General features: G+C 41.0%; 1 protein-coding gene and 1 non-coding gene across 2 annotated transcripts in view; both read right to left on the reverse strand.

Moving 5' to 3' along the window:
* LOC124215806 (uncharacterized) overlaps nt 1-18,765 on the reverse strand; it is a 262,163-nt gene that overhangs the window by 213,387 nt on the left and 30,011 nt on the right. Inside the window, exon 2 of the mRNA XM_046619560.2 lies at nt 3,226-3,819. Within this exon, the coding sequence (XP_046475516.1) occupies nt 3,226-3,237 (12 nt within the window). The 5' untranslated portion in view covers nt 3,238-3,819. The remainder of the gene's footprint in view (nt 1-3,225; nt 3,820-18,765) is intronic.
* On the reverse strand, nt 17,513-17,607 carry TRNAY-GUA (transfer RNA tyrosine (anticodon GUA)). The gene is made up of 2 exons: nt 17,571-17,607; nt 17,513-17,548 (listed from the first exon to the last, which is right to left on the reverse strand). It is a non-coding gene; the product is annotated as a tRNA-Tyr (tRNA).

An 18,765-nucleotide genomic window follows, 5' to 3' on the forward strand; every position in this document is an offset into this window, starting at 1 on the left:
TAAAATTCGCATAAGATAGACGGCACCGATTACGAGGAGCGACGACCTTCCCCTCCCTCTCGGCAACAGCAGCGATTGATAGTACAGCACTACTACCGCGCATATTCACCTCGAAAGAAAGGCGTCGCCCTGGTTATGATAAATAAGAATCCATCTCGCTACTGCGAGGCTGGTATCTGTACAGCTATCCGTACTCGTAAGGAGGGAGGGGGGGGATTTTTATTCCTTTTTGTCCACCTTCGTTTAATATATGTACGTGTCGTCTCGCGTTTCTTTTTCGAGTCCACGACTGGTTTGAGATTGCACGATTATATTCTTTGATTCTTTTTTTCTCTCTCTCTCTCTCTCTGTCTCTCTCTATTACTCTTTTCTTTCTCCGTCATCTCTTTCCACGAGTGCTTCTCGTTTTTCTCTCATTTTCATATCGTCCAAAACTCGGCGGAGGTTAACGGGGAGGAGGCCACACCCCGGCAAGCCGAGGATGATTATAAACGATTATTAATGCCCCATCCAAGCTGCTGGCCAGCGACTCGGAATTTCACTAGCGTCGTATCGCTGCGTGAGACAGCAGCGAGGAAACCTGCACGCTGTGCACATTTCAGAGAAACGAAATCACGGGGTTTAGTAAGTAACTTTTCTTAATTAGACAGCCACAATGGTAGATAATTTTTATTCTACGTACGGTACGGGGATACCGACTAATTTGCGTAACTCGGCACCGTACGGCATAAACAACTCCGTTATGCTACGGGGGTCCGATTGTGAGACATCAAGTCCGAGATTCGCAGACTCGGCAGCACTCGCAATCAAAAGATGCACTCAATTCCCGACGCGGCGCGGCGCAGGACTGTTCGAATATTTTTTATATCCTTGCCGTATCAGACATTATCCCACTGACAAATTAGCAACAATAAACGTCGCGGCGACGGGAACCAAGACCACCGGAGGTCGTCTTCGCGACTGGAACATATACGCACATACGTAGTAACGGTGAGATGAAGAAAGAGAAGTAAGAATTCATAAAATGTATAGTTCCTACTTTTCTGAAACCTGAAATTTTGGTAAAAAAATTCCTTATATTTTGAGAGATCACGAACAAGGTATATTATAGAAATGCTGGTAGAATACCGAAAATTATGCAAAACGTCGGGTATAATTTAAATTCAATAAAGCAGTTGCGGTTTGAGCGTCGTGTCGAGCTTACGTATTATGATGTGCGGTTTGCCCTCCGATGTGAACAGATTTCGCTCAATGCTCGTATACATATATCCGCGACTTGTCTGAATCCACCGCACGAAAATGGCACTTACGATTCCCTTCCGCGTGATGCCGAATTAAATCCAAGCTCCCTCAGATATCGAAATGGATGGTAATGATGGGAGATTTATTCCGGAGAGTCACTGTCGAATTTCATTATTGTTATACGCCCTGAAACGCAATCACGGACTCCTCCTGCAATTGAGTACAAGAGATTTTTTTTTCTTTCAGCATTTTTTCTTTGATTTATACAATTGATCGGAATTCGCAACTTCACGATCCCCCCGCCGTCCGATTCCTTCGACATATTTACGGCCCTGCAGGCGAAAAATTACGCAATTTCACGGTCAGTTCTGCAGTGTATTATATACCTCGAGGATGACGATGATATGGCATCGGTTTGATACACATGTATACATGTGTGTGTGTGTGCGCGTGTAAATATGTATATGCAGCCAACAACAACGCGCTCCGGTGGTCCAGTGCATGTGCAACGTCGACAAAGCCGCGCACTTATTGCAGCATCAGCGTCAGCAGCACCGTCCTCACCGTAATCTCTGTGCGTACAGGTAAACACAGCACGTATCCCCCCATCGTGCGTGATATTCTACGGTGCGCATTCCGAGACAGAAGTCGTCTGCGGTGCAACGCAGAAAATAAAGTACAACTCATCTTCTGCAATTATTTTACGTAGATAACAGGTTTTAGCCTATAATGTTAAGCGGAGTATTTTCAAAGTTGCGACAGCGTCTCAGCTTCGTACGAGATACAAAGTTTCAAACACAATTTACAACTCGTACACGGTGGCTGCGGAAGATCGACAATTTCTTTTTCAGCACAGTGTAATACGTGTACACGTACGCGAACAATTTTTGCACACGTACCGATCTCGCGCTTTCGTATCATCTCGCCACTTCTCTTTTACCTTTTTCGTCATGGTTTTCTTCGGGTGGTAAAGGCTTATCTCGCTATTAAACCGTACAGCTAAGTGCCAGATAACGAGCCGAGATTCCATGCTGCACGCTTAATTGTAATCGCATGCACGCATGCCGAACGCGGCAGCCGCTTGTACATCCTTTATACGTGCCTAATAATACCTCTGATGTTATTAATCGACCGGCAGCCGTTCGATTAACTTTGGCTAATCGCTTAATCGGTAGCCGTTCGTCGACAATTCATTGTCAATGTGTCTCGAGATAAGATTATCAAGTCCAATGTCCTCGGCCTGTTTATTTTTACATTCACCCGAATATCTTCCGCAGTTAAGTGCAAATCTGAATTTTTAGAAAAGCTATTAATGTCTGCGAAAAATTATCTATAATTTGTCCGCGTCGGAGTGAATTTCAGTATGTAGCTCGATTGCTGTATAAAAGTTTATTCACAAATGCGATTTACAAAAATATAAAAAAGATGCAACATTTTTTGTTCTCACCATCAAATGCCAGGTGACAGATTTTATCATCGTCCCTAAACGAAGATACTCCAGTTGACAGTTAAATGTCCGTAGGCAGATTACAAATGAATGCGGCACAAGGCCTGCGAACTTTACTCCGTCGTATAAAATAATGATGTTTACTTCTTCTCTTTATTACAGACACTTTTTTCTAAAATTACTATACGTTACACAATAATAGACGCGTACAACGAATTAGATATGCAGACTAAGAGCATGCGTTATAATCTGCGACCCTCTTTTACTTATTTATTTTATTTTTCTTTATTACCCGCACGGGATAAAATTCACGGATCTAATTTAATGCAACATCGAAGCTCAGCTGTTTCGTACACCGGTGTGGGAATAATGAAATATAATTCACCGCCAAATTTATTCTGGTATATGTATACCTGAGGAGATATAATAACAATTGCACGCAGTCATCGAACCTGCGCGTATTACCGCAAAATACAAGACATCAACAATTTTTCTGTAAAACGATACATTATGTATAGTTTATAGGATAGACTCACCATGAAAACCATGAACCTTGATTGCAGGTTGGCGTTCTCGGTTTAAGTCCGCGTTTCCGGCCACCACTGGACGTACTTCCTCCTCTCCCGTTTCACTTATCAGCCGTTGCTCTTCACAACCGTTGTTATGTCCGAAGGTATATATATATATATATATATATATACGGATATATGTATGTATGCGATATTTATATGTATATTATTTATCTCTCGAATCCACGTCACAAAAAGACGAAGAAAGAAAATCGAATGAAAATCACGATATTGAATCACTCCCGTCACTTCAGTCTGAAAACACACTGCATCGATCCCAACTTTGTATCAACATATTACTCGCGCGACGGACGATCTCGAATATATATTTAGAAATATATGTAGAACGCGAATTTAATCGAAACAGCGACTCGTCGCTGTTATCGTTCTTGTTCTTGTTGGTTTTGTTTATATGTACGCGTAAAAATTCAACCTATGAAATTAGCTAACTAAAGTTAAATTGCAACCGGCCGGCATGGGACAAAAACACCGGCCACCTACACTGGCCTCTGGTTGGGTACTGGCATAAGATACTGGCCCGTTCGGGGAACTCCTTGTCACCTGAAACATACCGAGAGAAGAATTAGTTAGCAAACGATATGTCGCGTTAGTCGGCAGGCTGAGCATCAGCAGAACCCAAAAGAGACGGACATATAATTTGCTTTATGCAACGGTCGTGACGGCGCGTACTTGGAAAATGACACGTACGTGTATCCTTGTTGAGCTGCACGTCAGGGAGCGAGCGAATTTTTCAAATAGCTCCAACGATCCTATTGCTGCATTTAATTGTAAGTGCAGCGGCTGTCATTATCGCTCTCTGTCTCTCTCTCTCTCTCTATATACGAGTATATATAATATATACATGTAACATAAATTCTACGAATTTACTGTTGCGATTTTATAAAATCCATGCCATTTCTTAATTTCTGTGTCAGACGAAAATTTGTTGCAAGTGTTTTTGTTCAGAATTACGTATAGAACGGAGCTGTTGAGCCCTTTTTTACGTTCGAGGTACGTCGTCGTCGAAATCGACCAGGACACCCCCTTAAAAGATGGGTATAAAACCGAGTAGTCGGCTCGAAAGTTAGATACGGATAACGTGAAATAAATTTGTAAACAAACCTATTGCAAACGAAGAAAGCATAATAACAAGTGTCGAGTCGTGGAAATTGATATCGACTCTATATAAACAAAAAATATTGACACGTGTTTAATTTATACGTCTACGTGTACGACGATAAGTTTTCCGGTTTTACGCATTAAATATAAACTAAATCTCGCAAAACTTTGAGAAAACAGAATTACAGATGATATCATTCGATGAATAGGTAAGTTTCGTGCGCTTGACTAACTCTAATGTGCAGTCAATTCAAAAGATTTTTGTAACAACAAATTTAATTATCTCTTCCAACCATTGGACTCTCGACTCACCGAAACGTGAATCAGAACAAGCTCAACTTCGTTTTGAAACAGCAATTTCATGTTTTTAAAACAAAGCGATTAAGGTGCATTCAATCAAATTTTTAGTCATTCGAATCGCACATTTTCTTGATACAAAATTCACATTATCGCAAGGAACTCGCGCCGTATTATCATGAATAAATTTATAATCAGCATGATCATTAAAAGGCTTGTTTCAATTCTGTATTAAATTGTCGCAAGTATTTCGCACGACAAAAGTAATTTGTTGTATTAACTAAGTGTCGTGTTCACCGCATTCGATTCTAATATTTAGTTGAATCAAACGAATATCACTTGACTCAAACAATCCTTTGCCTAAAACGTAGAAATGGTGGATCGAATATTTCCAAATAAATTGCAATCAGCAAACGTTGCGATAATTGTTTTTCCTCGCAAAACAGGACCCACAACGGCACCGATGTGTATAAATTTAAACAGCGTTTAACGTTATTACGGGATGAATTCTCGGGTATAGTACAAATGAAATATTGAAAAAAAAAAAAAACAATAATAATAAGAGGAGCATAAGAACACATCTGGAAACCATTGCACTGATTCAAGCGGCTTGGAGAAATGAAAAAAAGAAAATAGGTATACAATATATACGTGCGTATGTGTAGTAAATTCTTGCGTGCAGTAGCGTTTAGATTTTTAATCGCTCGAGTTCTTTAAGAATTCTCGGCACGTTCGACGGCCGTTACATAATACGCTCTTAAGTTTAACCCGGTGTTTATACACGGCAACACTTACATTACTATCTACAATCTCCGATTGCCACCGCACTATTACCACCCAGGTATATACCTATATACTTATATATAAAGACAGAACCTGCATGATATCGCGCTGCACCTTGCAGCATAGCGAGCCATTTAGATTTCGATTATCTAGGCTACGTAAAAGAGAACAACAACAACAACTGCGGTAAGGATGAGGGTCAGCTATAATAATCGGAGTAATTCGTCTGCGTACAGCCTGCAGTCTTACGTTTTTACAATTTATACATCCAACGATTAATTATCCCCTGTATCGATAATAATTAACCGCGTTGCCAAACAAACCCGGCGTCGAGAAGGAGTCGAAAATCTGCACAGGTATACGTATATAGATCGATATTGACATTTTTGTACCCGTTCACGTACCTACACCCGGTATAAAATTAAAAGTAATCAACAGCTGGACGTGTAACAAATGATGCCGCTCGTACACACAACCACGAACTGATTTTAATCGATCACCGCTATTGTTTTATTCTATTTTTTTCCCCCTGTTAACTGTATTATCATACGTACACCGGTGTGTGTGCCTACTCTTCCATCGATCTGATTGCAAGTCGCTCGTGCTTACTTGCGTACACATACGTGCATACACACACGCATATGTTCACAGCGAGATCGAGCTGAGAAATAAAAGAGAGGCGAGAAGCTACGAGCACCGCTGTAATACAAACAAGTTATTTGTCACCCGGTAGACACGGACAATGTGCGGCAATAACGTACGGAGCTTTATTGCTTACGCCTTATACCGAGTGCATCTACGCGTATTTATAGATACCCATACACGCCATGCACGCACAGATCGGAAACCATGGCTCATACATACCACCGAGGTTGATTACGCGGACTAACCCTGCGTGAAATGCAGGGACAATCAATCGCACATCGGCGACGAATCGGCGGCGCGATCAACGCAACGACGACAAATCGCGCTCTTTAAGCCGAGCGCGCGCATGTGACGATGAATCGTTGCACGTAAACGCAGCCGCATTGTGAAAAATGTACGAGATTCGAACAGCTGATCGTATTTAAGCGGCAAAGAGGTCAGGAACAAGCCGAGAGGCAGCCCTGGCTGAACGGGATGAGTGATCTGCCGGAACGTATCGAGGATGTGAGAAATCCTTTTAAACCAACGCGTGACACTTGCACAATAATTTTCTACGAGCTTATATATTACGTATAATTGTGCAAAAAAGTGTTGACGGAATCATGTCGATTGTGCGCTGCAAGGGGATATTTTGCATGTATATATGTGGAGTGCGCAGCGCAATGAGGCGAGTCGAAATGGAGTCAAAACGTGTGGCGCAGAGGGTATTTGTGAGTATATAATATGTCATATATATACATATATCTCCGTCATGCATGTCACATATATTTGTACATGTAAGATGGTGATAAATCGTTTCACGTTTAGCTCGTATAAAGTAAAAAAAATTCTGCCGATATAGAAACATGCATGCAATGATGTGTCGAAAACAGCGATATTATACCTATAGTTGTGTATATATAATTGTATATATATGTATATGTATAATAAATGCAAGGTGACAAACGGCGTGTCGACTCAATCCATAAGTGAATGATTTGGTATAAGTATAGGTATGGGATACGATTCCACCGCGCAACTAGCCTTGTTTCTTTTTTTTTTTTCTTTTCACCTTATGTATTTTACATTTTTTATTGCCATCCAAGTATAAACGCGGAGAGGCGGGATATCAGAGCTTTTTACGTACGAGCAACGTTTACGGTATTCCAAACGTGTGACGTACGCGGAATACGGATTATAGTTTGCAGACTGGCCTTTTCGCTGCAACCTGTATAATCGATTTAGATCAATCCTAGAATAATGTGCGTGTGCGCCTGTCTATACGTGTATTGCACATAAATTTTATACGTAGGATAGAAAAGAGAAGAAAAAACGCGAGTAAGTGAGAGAGATAAAAAAAGAAAGAAAACGTGCAGGTGTACCTACGATTGAGGAATAAATTATCGACCTGCAGACCTTCGAGAGGTATAAGGTAATTCAATGCGACACCGCGCAACTATTAAACGTATACCGACAATCGGATTTACTCCCATTAAATCACGTGCATATGAATAAATAACCACGAAGAAAAAGAAGGAAAACGGATATTGAAAAAAAAAAAAATAAATAAAAAATAAAAAAAAAAAAACAAAAAAAACCGCGTCGTCGAAGCGTTTACCTTACGACACCTGTACCTCACATTATACGCTAGCGGAATTCCGTATAACACGTAACACAATCGTTTTATCGCATTCACGCGTCTATAATTCATCAGTCAAAAACCATATAATACGGCACACGATGTATAATGTATGGGTGTAAATACTCGTATGATTCCTCGACTTTATGGTGGTGGATATATCGCCGCAGCACAAAACTGCAAGCTCTCTCTTTCTCTCGTGCAGTTTTTACCGCACCGCTGCCTTGCAGTAGGTAGGTACCTACTACCTACCTACCTACCTACCTACCTACCTGTAGCGGAGAGACTGCAGCCCGGCTGCTGTCGCTTGTACATTAAGACGCCAGACCCCACGGGCCGGTAACTAATTCAATTGCTTTCCTTGCTCGAGTCCCGCTTGTCCTCTCTCTGCAGTTATACGCGTTTACTCCGAACGATACATTAAGTAAACGCTTGATCGTATTCGCGGTGGGTACATTAAACTTAGAGCCTTATAATATACCCGGCATACGCGAGAGTAGGTACGTATGCATGCGTGTATGTATAATACAACGTGTTTCAAAAAATACCCATCTCGAAAACCTATTCCATGCATTTCACTGCAGGTGGTGCAAAGAGGTTTACACCTTTTTACACGGAATGCCTGAGAATCGTAGTAGAATCGAGTTCGTACCGTTGCAATTTCAAATTTTTACCGACATTTCATTATTCACTTTGATTTCTCGTAATACGGAGAAAAGAGAGCTGCGGGATATCTCATAGTTTTTGTAATATAAAAATCTATAATCTGCAATATCACCGTCAATAAAAGCACATGTAATTTAAACGGCTAATAATAGCTTTTCTGTATTACCTAACGTTGTCCCTCACACTCGAATAATCTTACAAATGCTTCGTGCGTATCGCATAGCGTATTCTAGTGATGTATTCATCTCCAACTGATATACGTGAAAATATCACGGGGCGTGGTTGACGGGGTCCAATTTAGAACGAACCTGGTGTTTATTTAAATCATTCGATCGGTCACGAAATAATCGATTAGCGCCTAATGACCAAGGAACAGAATCTTTCATGTCCGTGGACTCAAGGCGCACGCACAATATTGCCTTTCGAGAATTGTCGATACTCGTCACAGGTACACGTTTATAGACAAGTACACAGCGTGGCAGAACGGAACGAAACCAAAAACATCTACGACCCGCCGAATACTACGGAAGTACAAATATCATAGCATGGGAATTTTGTGCCCTGCGCGCGAAAATTTTCACCATAATTGGAGGAAACCTTGCAAATGACAATCTGCAGCTCCGCCTCATCGGAATAATTCACTAATTTAACATATTCAATTGCATCGTGTGGCAAAACTATTGGACATAACCATATGCCGTCCAATCGCAGACTTTTTTTAGAGCTCACCAAGGCCTTGAAAACTCTTCAACACAACTTTCCACTATCTGTAAGAGTTCGGTGAGTCTTCGCATAAGTGTGTGATCCCCTTCCGACTTGGCTTACAAATATCGTTACATCTCCAAATATAACCTAAAACCTAGCCAGTCACGGTAGCCACCCAAAGAAAAAAACCGGACAAGTGCGAGTAGGACTTAAATTAACTATTTTCGGACTTTATCCATCACTTGTGCCGTGAGACCTTGCTTCTCTCCAAATTTCATGATTCTAGATCAACGGGAAGTATCCTCTAGGTTTGAACGAGTTAGTTTGCGAGTATATAAAAATATGTGACATAAATAACCGTATCTTTTGATTGCGTTAACTTAGAAGTTTGAATTTTCTACGCCTCCGAGGCACCGTAGACTTTAGTATTTGATATTAATTTCAACTTGACGCCTCTACCCGTTCCCGAGAAAAAGAGTCTCACCAAACGAACAGATGAACAACGAAGTGATCCTACAAGGGTTCCGTTATTTTCCTTCAAGGTACAGAATCCTAAAAGGTTTCAAAATTAATTGAGTATTTCTAGAGATATAAGCGAACATACGGAAGAATAGACAGAGAGACGTTGAGTTTTACTATACATATACTTAAAAATAAAGATATAGAAGAGATAGAGATACAGCTTCGGTTCTATTTTCAGATCGATCTCTTCACCTTGTTCCGCGTACCTAATTGTCATGAACCATAAAAAAAAAAGCTCCACAGAGGTACCGGTTCTCCTCAATGACGTTATTCGCCGAATAGATTAATCCCACGGAAGACTGGAATTCCAGCGTGCAGTATTTTCGAATTAATTGTAAGACGCAGCGCAGCGGCCGGTTCGTCGCTGCGCTTTACGGCAGTTATATGTTACCTAGGAGGCACCTTACCTATAAAACCAAGGAATTACCCACCCGGTATATTGCACCGTTCGTACACATGTGATCTTACACGAATGCCGGCGTCCCGACGTCTGGGCGGACGTTTTGTCATCGTGAACGTAACACGCTAGATCAGGTACATAATAGATTAGGTTAGGTTCAGGGTACAGCTCGAGTGATCGCGTTATGCACGCTCCGCTCACTTTTAAACGGCGGTATCGTTTACCGGACGTGTTAGGAAAAAATATTGCTATAATTATGCGGAAAACGAGTATCCGCCTGCATAATTCAATATACATGTACGTTGGGATGTTTCGAAAAAAAAATTATTTACCGTTTTCCACCATAGCACCTCGTACAAAGTTTGTTCGGGATAAAGGAAAGATTCTGTCAAACGATGAACGTTCTACGTTATGCGGAAGATCACGCTTCGTTGATTTCTCACTTTTTTCAAACACTTTTTCACTTTTACGAAGTATCGTGTGTGACATTTGTTTTTCTTTCCTGCCAACATGAATCATAACATCAATTTACGTGACCAAAGGGACTCCAGCTAATGTTTGAGAAATGCATATCTCACGACTTTTTCATTATCAATTCAATCTCGTAAAATAGTTATAATTTAATACGAACTTTTAATTTAGGCGAATGAAATTTCCGGTCGATATATCGTTGTGTTATGGATCCTGATCTTTGGCTTGAATATAATTGTCAGGAAAGGAATAATAATTGAAGTGCTGCAACGTGTCTCGTCATAAATTGTAAAAAAAAAAAAAAAAATATAAAACGAAAGGTAAAACATGAAATGAGCGCGATCCCAAACAAATTTTTTAGGGTGTGCCACGGTGGAAAATCTCAAGTTATTTTTTTCCCCAGCACCCTAATACGCGTAGATATCCCACGTGGCATGCCCACGGTGAATTCCTGTTCAATTTCAAATGTTTTTTTACGCTTGCGTAACACGTTATCGGATCCCCGGCAAGTGCTAATGACACACGTACAAAATCGCGAATCGAATAATCGTTGTACATAGATGAGGGAGAAGAAAGATGTGAAAGTGCGGAGCTGATTGCGAGAGTCGGGACACGTTGCAGCCCCCTGCGTAAGGTGACACTGAATATGCGCCAACTGTAACTGTACCGCACCACGATTACAGTCGTTCATTTTAACAACCTGCAGGTTCCAGCCGACAGCAGGCTGCCTACACCTGCCCGCAAGTCGCTGTTAATTGAACGATTGTGAAACTATGGAGCATATGGGTGCATTCGGCGAGAACATTACCTAGGTTATAGGTAGGTACCTTGTTATACGTCTACCCGTAGCTCGTGCCTATTCGCTCATATAACAGTACGACACACCCACGATACGATCCTTCGATTACCCTTGTTACTTGGAGCTATAACCACGGCAACGACGCTGACGCGCGGCATAACGCAACGGACAATTGATAATTGTACGTAGGTAGGTAGAATACCTGTAATTCGAAAGTCAACCACGACTTTAACCAGCTACGGTAAGCTGCGCAAAGTAAAATTCGCACATCTTTCCCCGTGGTAATGAAACCGGCAGAAATTGTATATTTTGAACGTCGCGAGCGTAAAATCAATTTCAAGAATCGTCTTGTCTTTTGTTTTTCGTCTTTCGCACGGCGTATTTAGATCGGGGGAAAAAGAAAGATAAAAAACACTTCGGCGAACAGACCTTTTTTTAACGAAGCGACACGTTGAGGCGTTTATTTGCCCGTCCCGTATGTTGTGGCTTTGCGTAAACCGAGCGTATATAATATGGATGTAAGAAGTGAACACGTTTACGTATAAATCAACGGCTTATGATAATCGCGTACAGATACGGTAGCGAGAGTTCCCAGCTTCCTTTTGGATTGTTGCGTAATAACGGAAGACACGTCCAGAAGCCTTTACGAAAGCAAAATAGAAGAAGGTCGGCAAATCGAATGCGACGAAATTTTCGTTACACATTAATCGCGATAAAAATAACAATTTAAAAAAAAAAAAACAGAAAAAAAAAAACTTATTTGAAACATTCAACTCGACGTTATAAAAAGTAAGAATAAATCTGGTTAGGGTTGTAGGTACAGAATTTGGTGATTTTAAGTGATATCTGCGAATGGGAAACCGAGAAGTTCTTGATCTTGGTTTTTCTGAATCGACACAAATAATTTGTCAGGAGAATTTCGATAGAATATTTGTAATCACGTTTTTCTGATCGATTTAATAACGCCAAACGGTGACTTTAATAGTGCACAAAGAACAAAATGATAGGTATACGTAAAAAGTTTACCTATAGACATACAAACACGGTTCATTGCGGTAATAAATCATTTGTAAAAGCAACGCCGGCATTTTACTATTCTCTACAATCTGTTTTACACCTACAAGATCTGTGATGTTAATCCGAATATAATAGATGCATATCTAATTATTCATTGTTTGTAAGAAATAATAAAGCAGCAACATAACCAAGTCACGAGCCGCGTATATAATTGTGTGCGTATGGTATGTACTCGTTTCTATGCATACAGAAATGATTCCGGGCACGCGTTGAAATTCTTACACAAGTTCGACGACCTCCTCTAACGTGTTACACGATTCTATATCTGAATAGTTTTGACTAACGAGCCGTTGATCAAACTGTCACTACAAAAAATAAGGTTATTTGTATCAAACATATTAACTTGCGATATGCGAAGAGAAAAACAAATAAATTAACTAAGAAATAAGCAATGTGCGAGAAAGTTTTTTTTGTTTCTTTTTAATTTTTGTTTCAACCAATTGCGTAACGTGGTACTAGTTTCAACTACACATCATATATAGAATCGTTAATTTTTATTTCTTTATTATTATACGTTGCGGTGTCGAAGAGGCATGAGAAATTTATAATATGCTGCATAATCTCGCTAAAAATTAACAAACATTATAACGCCAAAGGTGTATAATTTACCAGAAATGTTTATGCATAAGGTAACGGAACTTGGTCAGAGACTAAGATTTTTTATGGCAGACTGTAATATGGCAGACTGTACATCAATTATAGATACCAAAATGTTCGTTCAACATGTTCGATTGAATATCGTCAATATTGCGATTTTGATCTATAAACTCGCGTATTATTAAATAATTTATAAATTTTCCCTGTTTGTTTTTGCAAAGAATATCAATCCACTACGCGTACGCGCACAAATCATCCTACGGAAAAATAATTTCTGTGCTGAATGTTAAACTGAACTTCAAGAAAAAATAAAACTTTATACATTCTTTTTTTTCCATACCATTCCAATATACCCGTCTACAATCCACCTCGGATATTACTATAAATATATAATAAATGCCGCACATCTAAAGACGAACCTACGTATATTCTGACACGTAGAAACGGTGTGGTACATACGTGCAAGGTATAACGTGCCGTACGCAAGCGATGTTCGTTAGCGTAAAGGCCGATACGGCGCGACTGAACAGAAATATTGTCTTCGAACCAAAACTAATACGACCCGACTGCTTACATCCTTACCATAGAACCTGCGCGTTAATCAGATTAAGGCACAAGACGTGATAATTAAGCAAAGCCCGTGTACCTTGATCCTTATAATGTGTACATGAGGTAAGAAACTCGATATTATTACATGCTTATCCCGCACAAGAGGCGCTCTTTTACTTACAGGGTGGAACGTACCGCGCGTATATAATATATATACATCACTACCCGCTAGAAACCGCTTGTTAAAATAGTGTTCGCTATACATACACGTGATAGCTTCAAGCAGTATAAATACCTATATAACGTAGTACACGGTGGATGTAAGTAAACGCCTTTAGCTACACCCGCGTGTACCTGAACGTGGGGAGTGAGTGTAGGATATAATAAGAACCTTGTATATTTGTTTGACGCGTCCGAAAAGAAAGGAAATAAAATCCACATCGCGATTGAAATTCATTTAAAAATGTATCGAGTTCAGTGCCCGGATTTGGAACCATCGATTGATTAGAATTTATTACGCCCATAAAATTGGCACACGAGCTAGCGCTTTATCATGAGCGTCAATGCAAAAGGTATCAGCGTGGTAGGAGGCAGCGATGTAACGAATTTGAATTTTTAAATATTCGCCAATGCGAATGCGGATGCGTATGTTCGCCATCGATATTCGCGAATACGAACGCGAATATGCATTTTTAAATATAGCGCCATTTCTCTATCGCTAAAAATTTACGATTGATTGACCGACGGGTACACCATGCAAGTCGCACAAAAACACTATAGCACCGGTGGCATTTCATTTCGGAAATTGCCAAGCCGATTGTTTGTTTGACTTTTTAACGACAAATTGGTAACAGAAAGAAATTAACTTTGAGGTTAGAGGTTATAATGCAAGTTCATCGTCAAACCAATGTTTTTTTATCTTCTTTAATCTTATTTTCACAATTTTTTTAAGCAAAATATGAAATATTTGTGACTATCGCTACTATTCGCTGAGCCTTTGATACCCACCACTGTTTTACAGCACGAATCGGAACCGTTCCGTATTGAAGGGCTGATTATCTGGTCAAAAGTGAGAAAAAAAAAAGTAGAAGAAAGGGGGAAGAGTAGAGAGTGAACGAGGAGAGAAAACAAAAAGACGATATTATGGTCGACTATAGATAAACGGCGATACACTTCCGCCGATTAAATCACAGGCGTACACGGTCATATTAAATCTGAGAATACACGAATTATATTGTACAGTCGGATGTACATCGTAAATAGACGTAATTAATGGCCCAAGAAAAGGTAAGTCTGTAATTACAGGTGCGGAGTAATCGTTATTTTTACGTACCCTGCACATCTGTAATACTTACGCGGATATTGTTATAATAATATATATACATATACATATATATTTATATATATATTTTATATATATACTTTTTTTTTCCTCACTATATATGATGCAATGTCTTGAAAGACACGGACGGAATCCGATTCCTATATCCACGCGCCCGTGTTACGTTTCCTCAGTAATTTAAAGAGCAATTCATAAATAATAATATATATGCATATGAAAGAGGACTTGAACGCTTTTATACGAGTTCGATTCCTTCGCTTGTATAGAAATTGCAGCAGCTGTAGCAGCTGTGTAATTGCACAGTCAACGTTTTACGGTACAACGCATACGGCCAGCTTACAGGCTTACTTACAGATACGGCGCAGTATTTGGCAAAGCGGTAGTACCTGTACGAGTATAAGTAAAGGGCGTGCGGCAGAGTAAACGTCGTTTTCCACGCGCTCACGCGGATCCGAGCGATCTGGACCGATTCTTATCTACCGAGCTATCCCTGTACAATACAATTATCCGTAAGGCAGCACGAACGGAGAGTGGAAAACGAGTGTTGCTGCCACGGCACGAAAGGCGCCTGTAGGCGCAATATTCCACAGCGTCTAACTCCCGAGAAATTATTATGAGATCTTTATCCACGTCACAGATCCATAATTATCGAAATTTTGATCGATTGGATCTTCGGCCCGGGGGATAGGCACGAAAGTTAGAAAGGAAATTAATCATCGCGAACCTGTAGCGAGTCTTTTTTCTTCAGAAACGATACTCGCCGTTCTCTCGTCCTACACTCGATATATTTATAACATTGCGTAGGTATGTCGATAATTGGGGAAATCATTGCTGCGTACGTGCCGATGCATGATCGATCGTTATTCAGATATTCGCGACCTTCCTTCGATTCATTAATTACGGACTGCGGGTGATTGCGAGAACTTGGTGTGTTACACCGAGATAGATTGCGACAAGGACACACCGCGAGTTAAACGTTTCAAAATGGTACTACAGCGAGACTATTCACGACGAATATTTAAACTCCGCGACGTTGTCTCGATCGCTCTCGTCGCCGGCAATTTTCCCTAAAACAAGGCTCCGCGTTATTGGCAGAGACGATTGCACGTTCGCCGTGACACTTATCAGTTTCCCCGTTAATCCGTAATCCATCACAGACAACGACCTTGAACCAATTTGCAAAATAAAACTACACGACGCACCTACGTACCTCTACAACCCCTCTCGTCGAGATTGTCCCTTGAAAGATCTGTTGAAACGTCATTCGCTCTCCGGGAATGAAATTTGGGAACCGGTAGAGCATGAAGGATGATACTCGAATGAATCCATGAAAGCTCGCCTCGGTTGTAATTACATGAAACGGCGACGCCGGCCGAGAGCGAAACAGGGGCAGTCCATCCGGGACTCCGCGGGCGTTAATAAACTCTTTTTCGGTTTCAAAGAGTTGACATTAATTTGAAACCTGTCCAGCACAGATGCTTATCACTCGTTACGAAATGAACCTCCTCATAGCCGGGCGCTTGCACACACGCGCACTCGTCTCTCCTCACCTCACCTCACCTCTCCTCTCCTCTCCTCTCCTCGCGACGACGACGACGTATGTCCGGTAATTGGCCTCCGCTACTAACCCACTCCTTTTCCTCCACCTCGCGTGGCTTTCTCACCTCGTACGTCAGGGGAACGGCTGGCCGCGAGACGGCGATCGTCTACAAGGAATTCAACAAAACACCAAGGGGGTTAAACTTACGATACACCAACGTGGATCTTATCGCAGGGAGAAGAACGTATCCGAGAATCGTTGCTCCGCGAGTGTGAGTCTGAGTGAGAGTGTCGCGAGAGGATCGCTCTTATTCCGTACACACATGTATTCGTACGCGTACGCGTACGCATTGTACGTAAATACATACCTATATTTATAACAGGCAGTGCACGCTCGACAGGTGATAGGCGTATGTGTTTTAACAGATCGTTGGCTGTCAGAGAATTATGCGCGTGTGCAATATTCGTTGTGTGCACGCAGCCACTCTCGTTGTACGATGTGCGTGATATCGTTGAAGCGTTATCGCATTACGTCTTTATTATATATGCGGGAATTAACTCCGGCTGCAGTCTTTTTATCTCCCGATTCACAGATTGCGAGATCCTGGTGATAGGTATATTTATAATATAAATAAGTCATACGATATATTTGAAAGTACGTACGCACAGATTGTCCCGCATGAACGTTACCACCTTTGATCAAGGCCGAGGGGAAGAAAAAGGATGAAAAAATCACCGTGTACTCGCAACAAAAACTGGTGCACTTTGGTTAACAGTTAGAGTGTAAACTTGAACACTCAACTTGTGAGGTGTATTGCACAATATACATATTTGACGCAGCTTGTTCGTTGTTATTATAGCATCAGGTTTTACGCAGATGAGATAACGAAGCGGTAGATGATTTTGTAGCCCGCAGCCGCGATGACCTGTGAATTCGTATCGCGCATGTCCTTTGCCGTAAATGCAAGAATTCCAAAGCTATAAGTAAATCATGTCAGATATTGTCGACATCGATTCCATCGTTGGGAAATAAAGTCGTCGAACAATTGGTCGAATCTCAGCTGAAATATCTGATGCCGGAGTGAAGAAGATTTGCGAATAAAGAAGAAAAAAAAAAAAAAAGAATCCTTCGAGCCGGATTTGAACCAGCGACCTATGGATGTCTCTCAATATTTAAAACCAACTACAGTCCACCGCTCTACCAACTGAGCTATCGAAGGCTGTGCAAACACTGCGATCCACAAAATTCAGATCGAGCAATTTGAAAGTAGAGCGTAGTGATATTGCTACGTTTGCAATTCGTAAGCGAGTCGAAATGTTCGTCGAGCGCTGCACGCGTTGCATGTATCGCACGATCCGGCACCTCGTCGTTAAAATTTCAGCTCCGAGTGGGTAAAAAAACATTGATGAAATAGCACGGTATCAGGATAACATGACTTCGCCCAGCGATATGACGTGTTATAAGCGTGAGGTAGAACGCGGAACACCTTGCGGTATTTGTACGCCTTTTCCGTTCTCCCTTTGATACTTCTCTCGTGATTCCCTCAAGTTTGGCTTTTTAATTGAAACGATAAAGTCAACATTTACGATCATCTACCTACGTTGAACAAGTTGCAGAGACAGGCAAACAATCCATTTGGAACGCGGTTAACGATTGGTAAGGTTCAAAAGATACCGTTTTTTTCTCGCCGATGTCTTCAATCCTATCGACAAGAGCTGGGTTGGGAAGAAAAAATCGTCGAGCTTCTAATTGACGATAAATCTATCCCTGTACTTGGCAACTGCGAACGGATCGTTCGAAGCGATCGTTTCGTCCAAATCGAGCAGCCTGTGACTGAGCGAAAAATGTATTGCAAAAACGAGTTTACACGGTTTACGGTTGTTCTTAGGCCACGTGTTTTCCCTCGGCCGAGTCTGTGCAACAGCTTGCAATCAGAGAGATCCTTGTATCGTGGCAAATTGCAGCGTTCGTCGGACCTTAAATATATCCTTTCCACCGCGTTATACTTACATAAACGAATATCGATCGCTTTGCAAGTCGATAGAACTTGGCAAACGCGCATTCAAGAATTTTCGAGTATTTCAATAAAAAAAATTTCCCACTACCTCTGTTCAATTAAAAAGGTATTCTCCGAAAGGAGCTCCAAGATTGCAGAACGATATTCGCTTAGAACAAAAAATAAAAAAAAAAAAAAACAATTTAAAATCGTTTCTCTGGGTACATGTAACATGCTGCGCAAAAAAGTATAATCGAAGAATGTAACATCGTGCAGGCTGAAAGATTGGACGAAACTTCGCCTGCTGCTGTAACCCGCATGAGACCAGGATGAAGAATTACTGGTGAATGCAAGTCGAAAGTGAGGATGTACGAAAATTAT

This window comes from Neodiprion pinetum, chromosome 4 (genome assembly GCF_021155775.2).
Source record: "Neodiprion pinetum isolate iyNeoPine1 chromosome 4, iyNeoPine1.2, whole genome shotgun sequence".
Taxonomy (NCBI): Eukaryota; Metazoa; Arthropoda; class Insecta; order Hymenoptera; family Diprionidae; genus Neodiprion; species Neodiprion pinetum.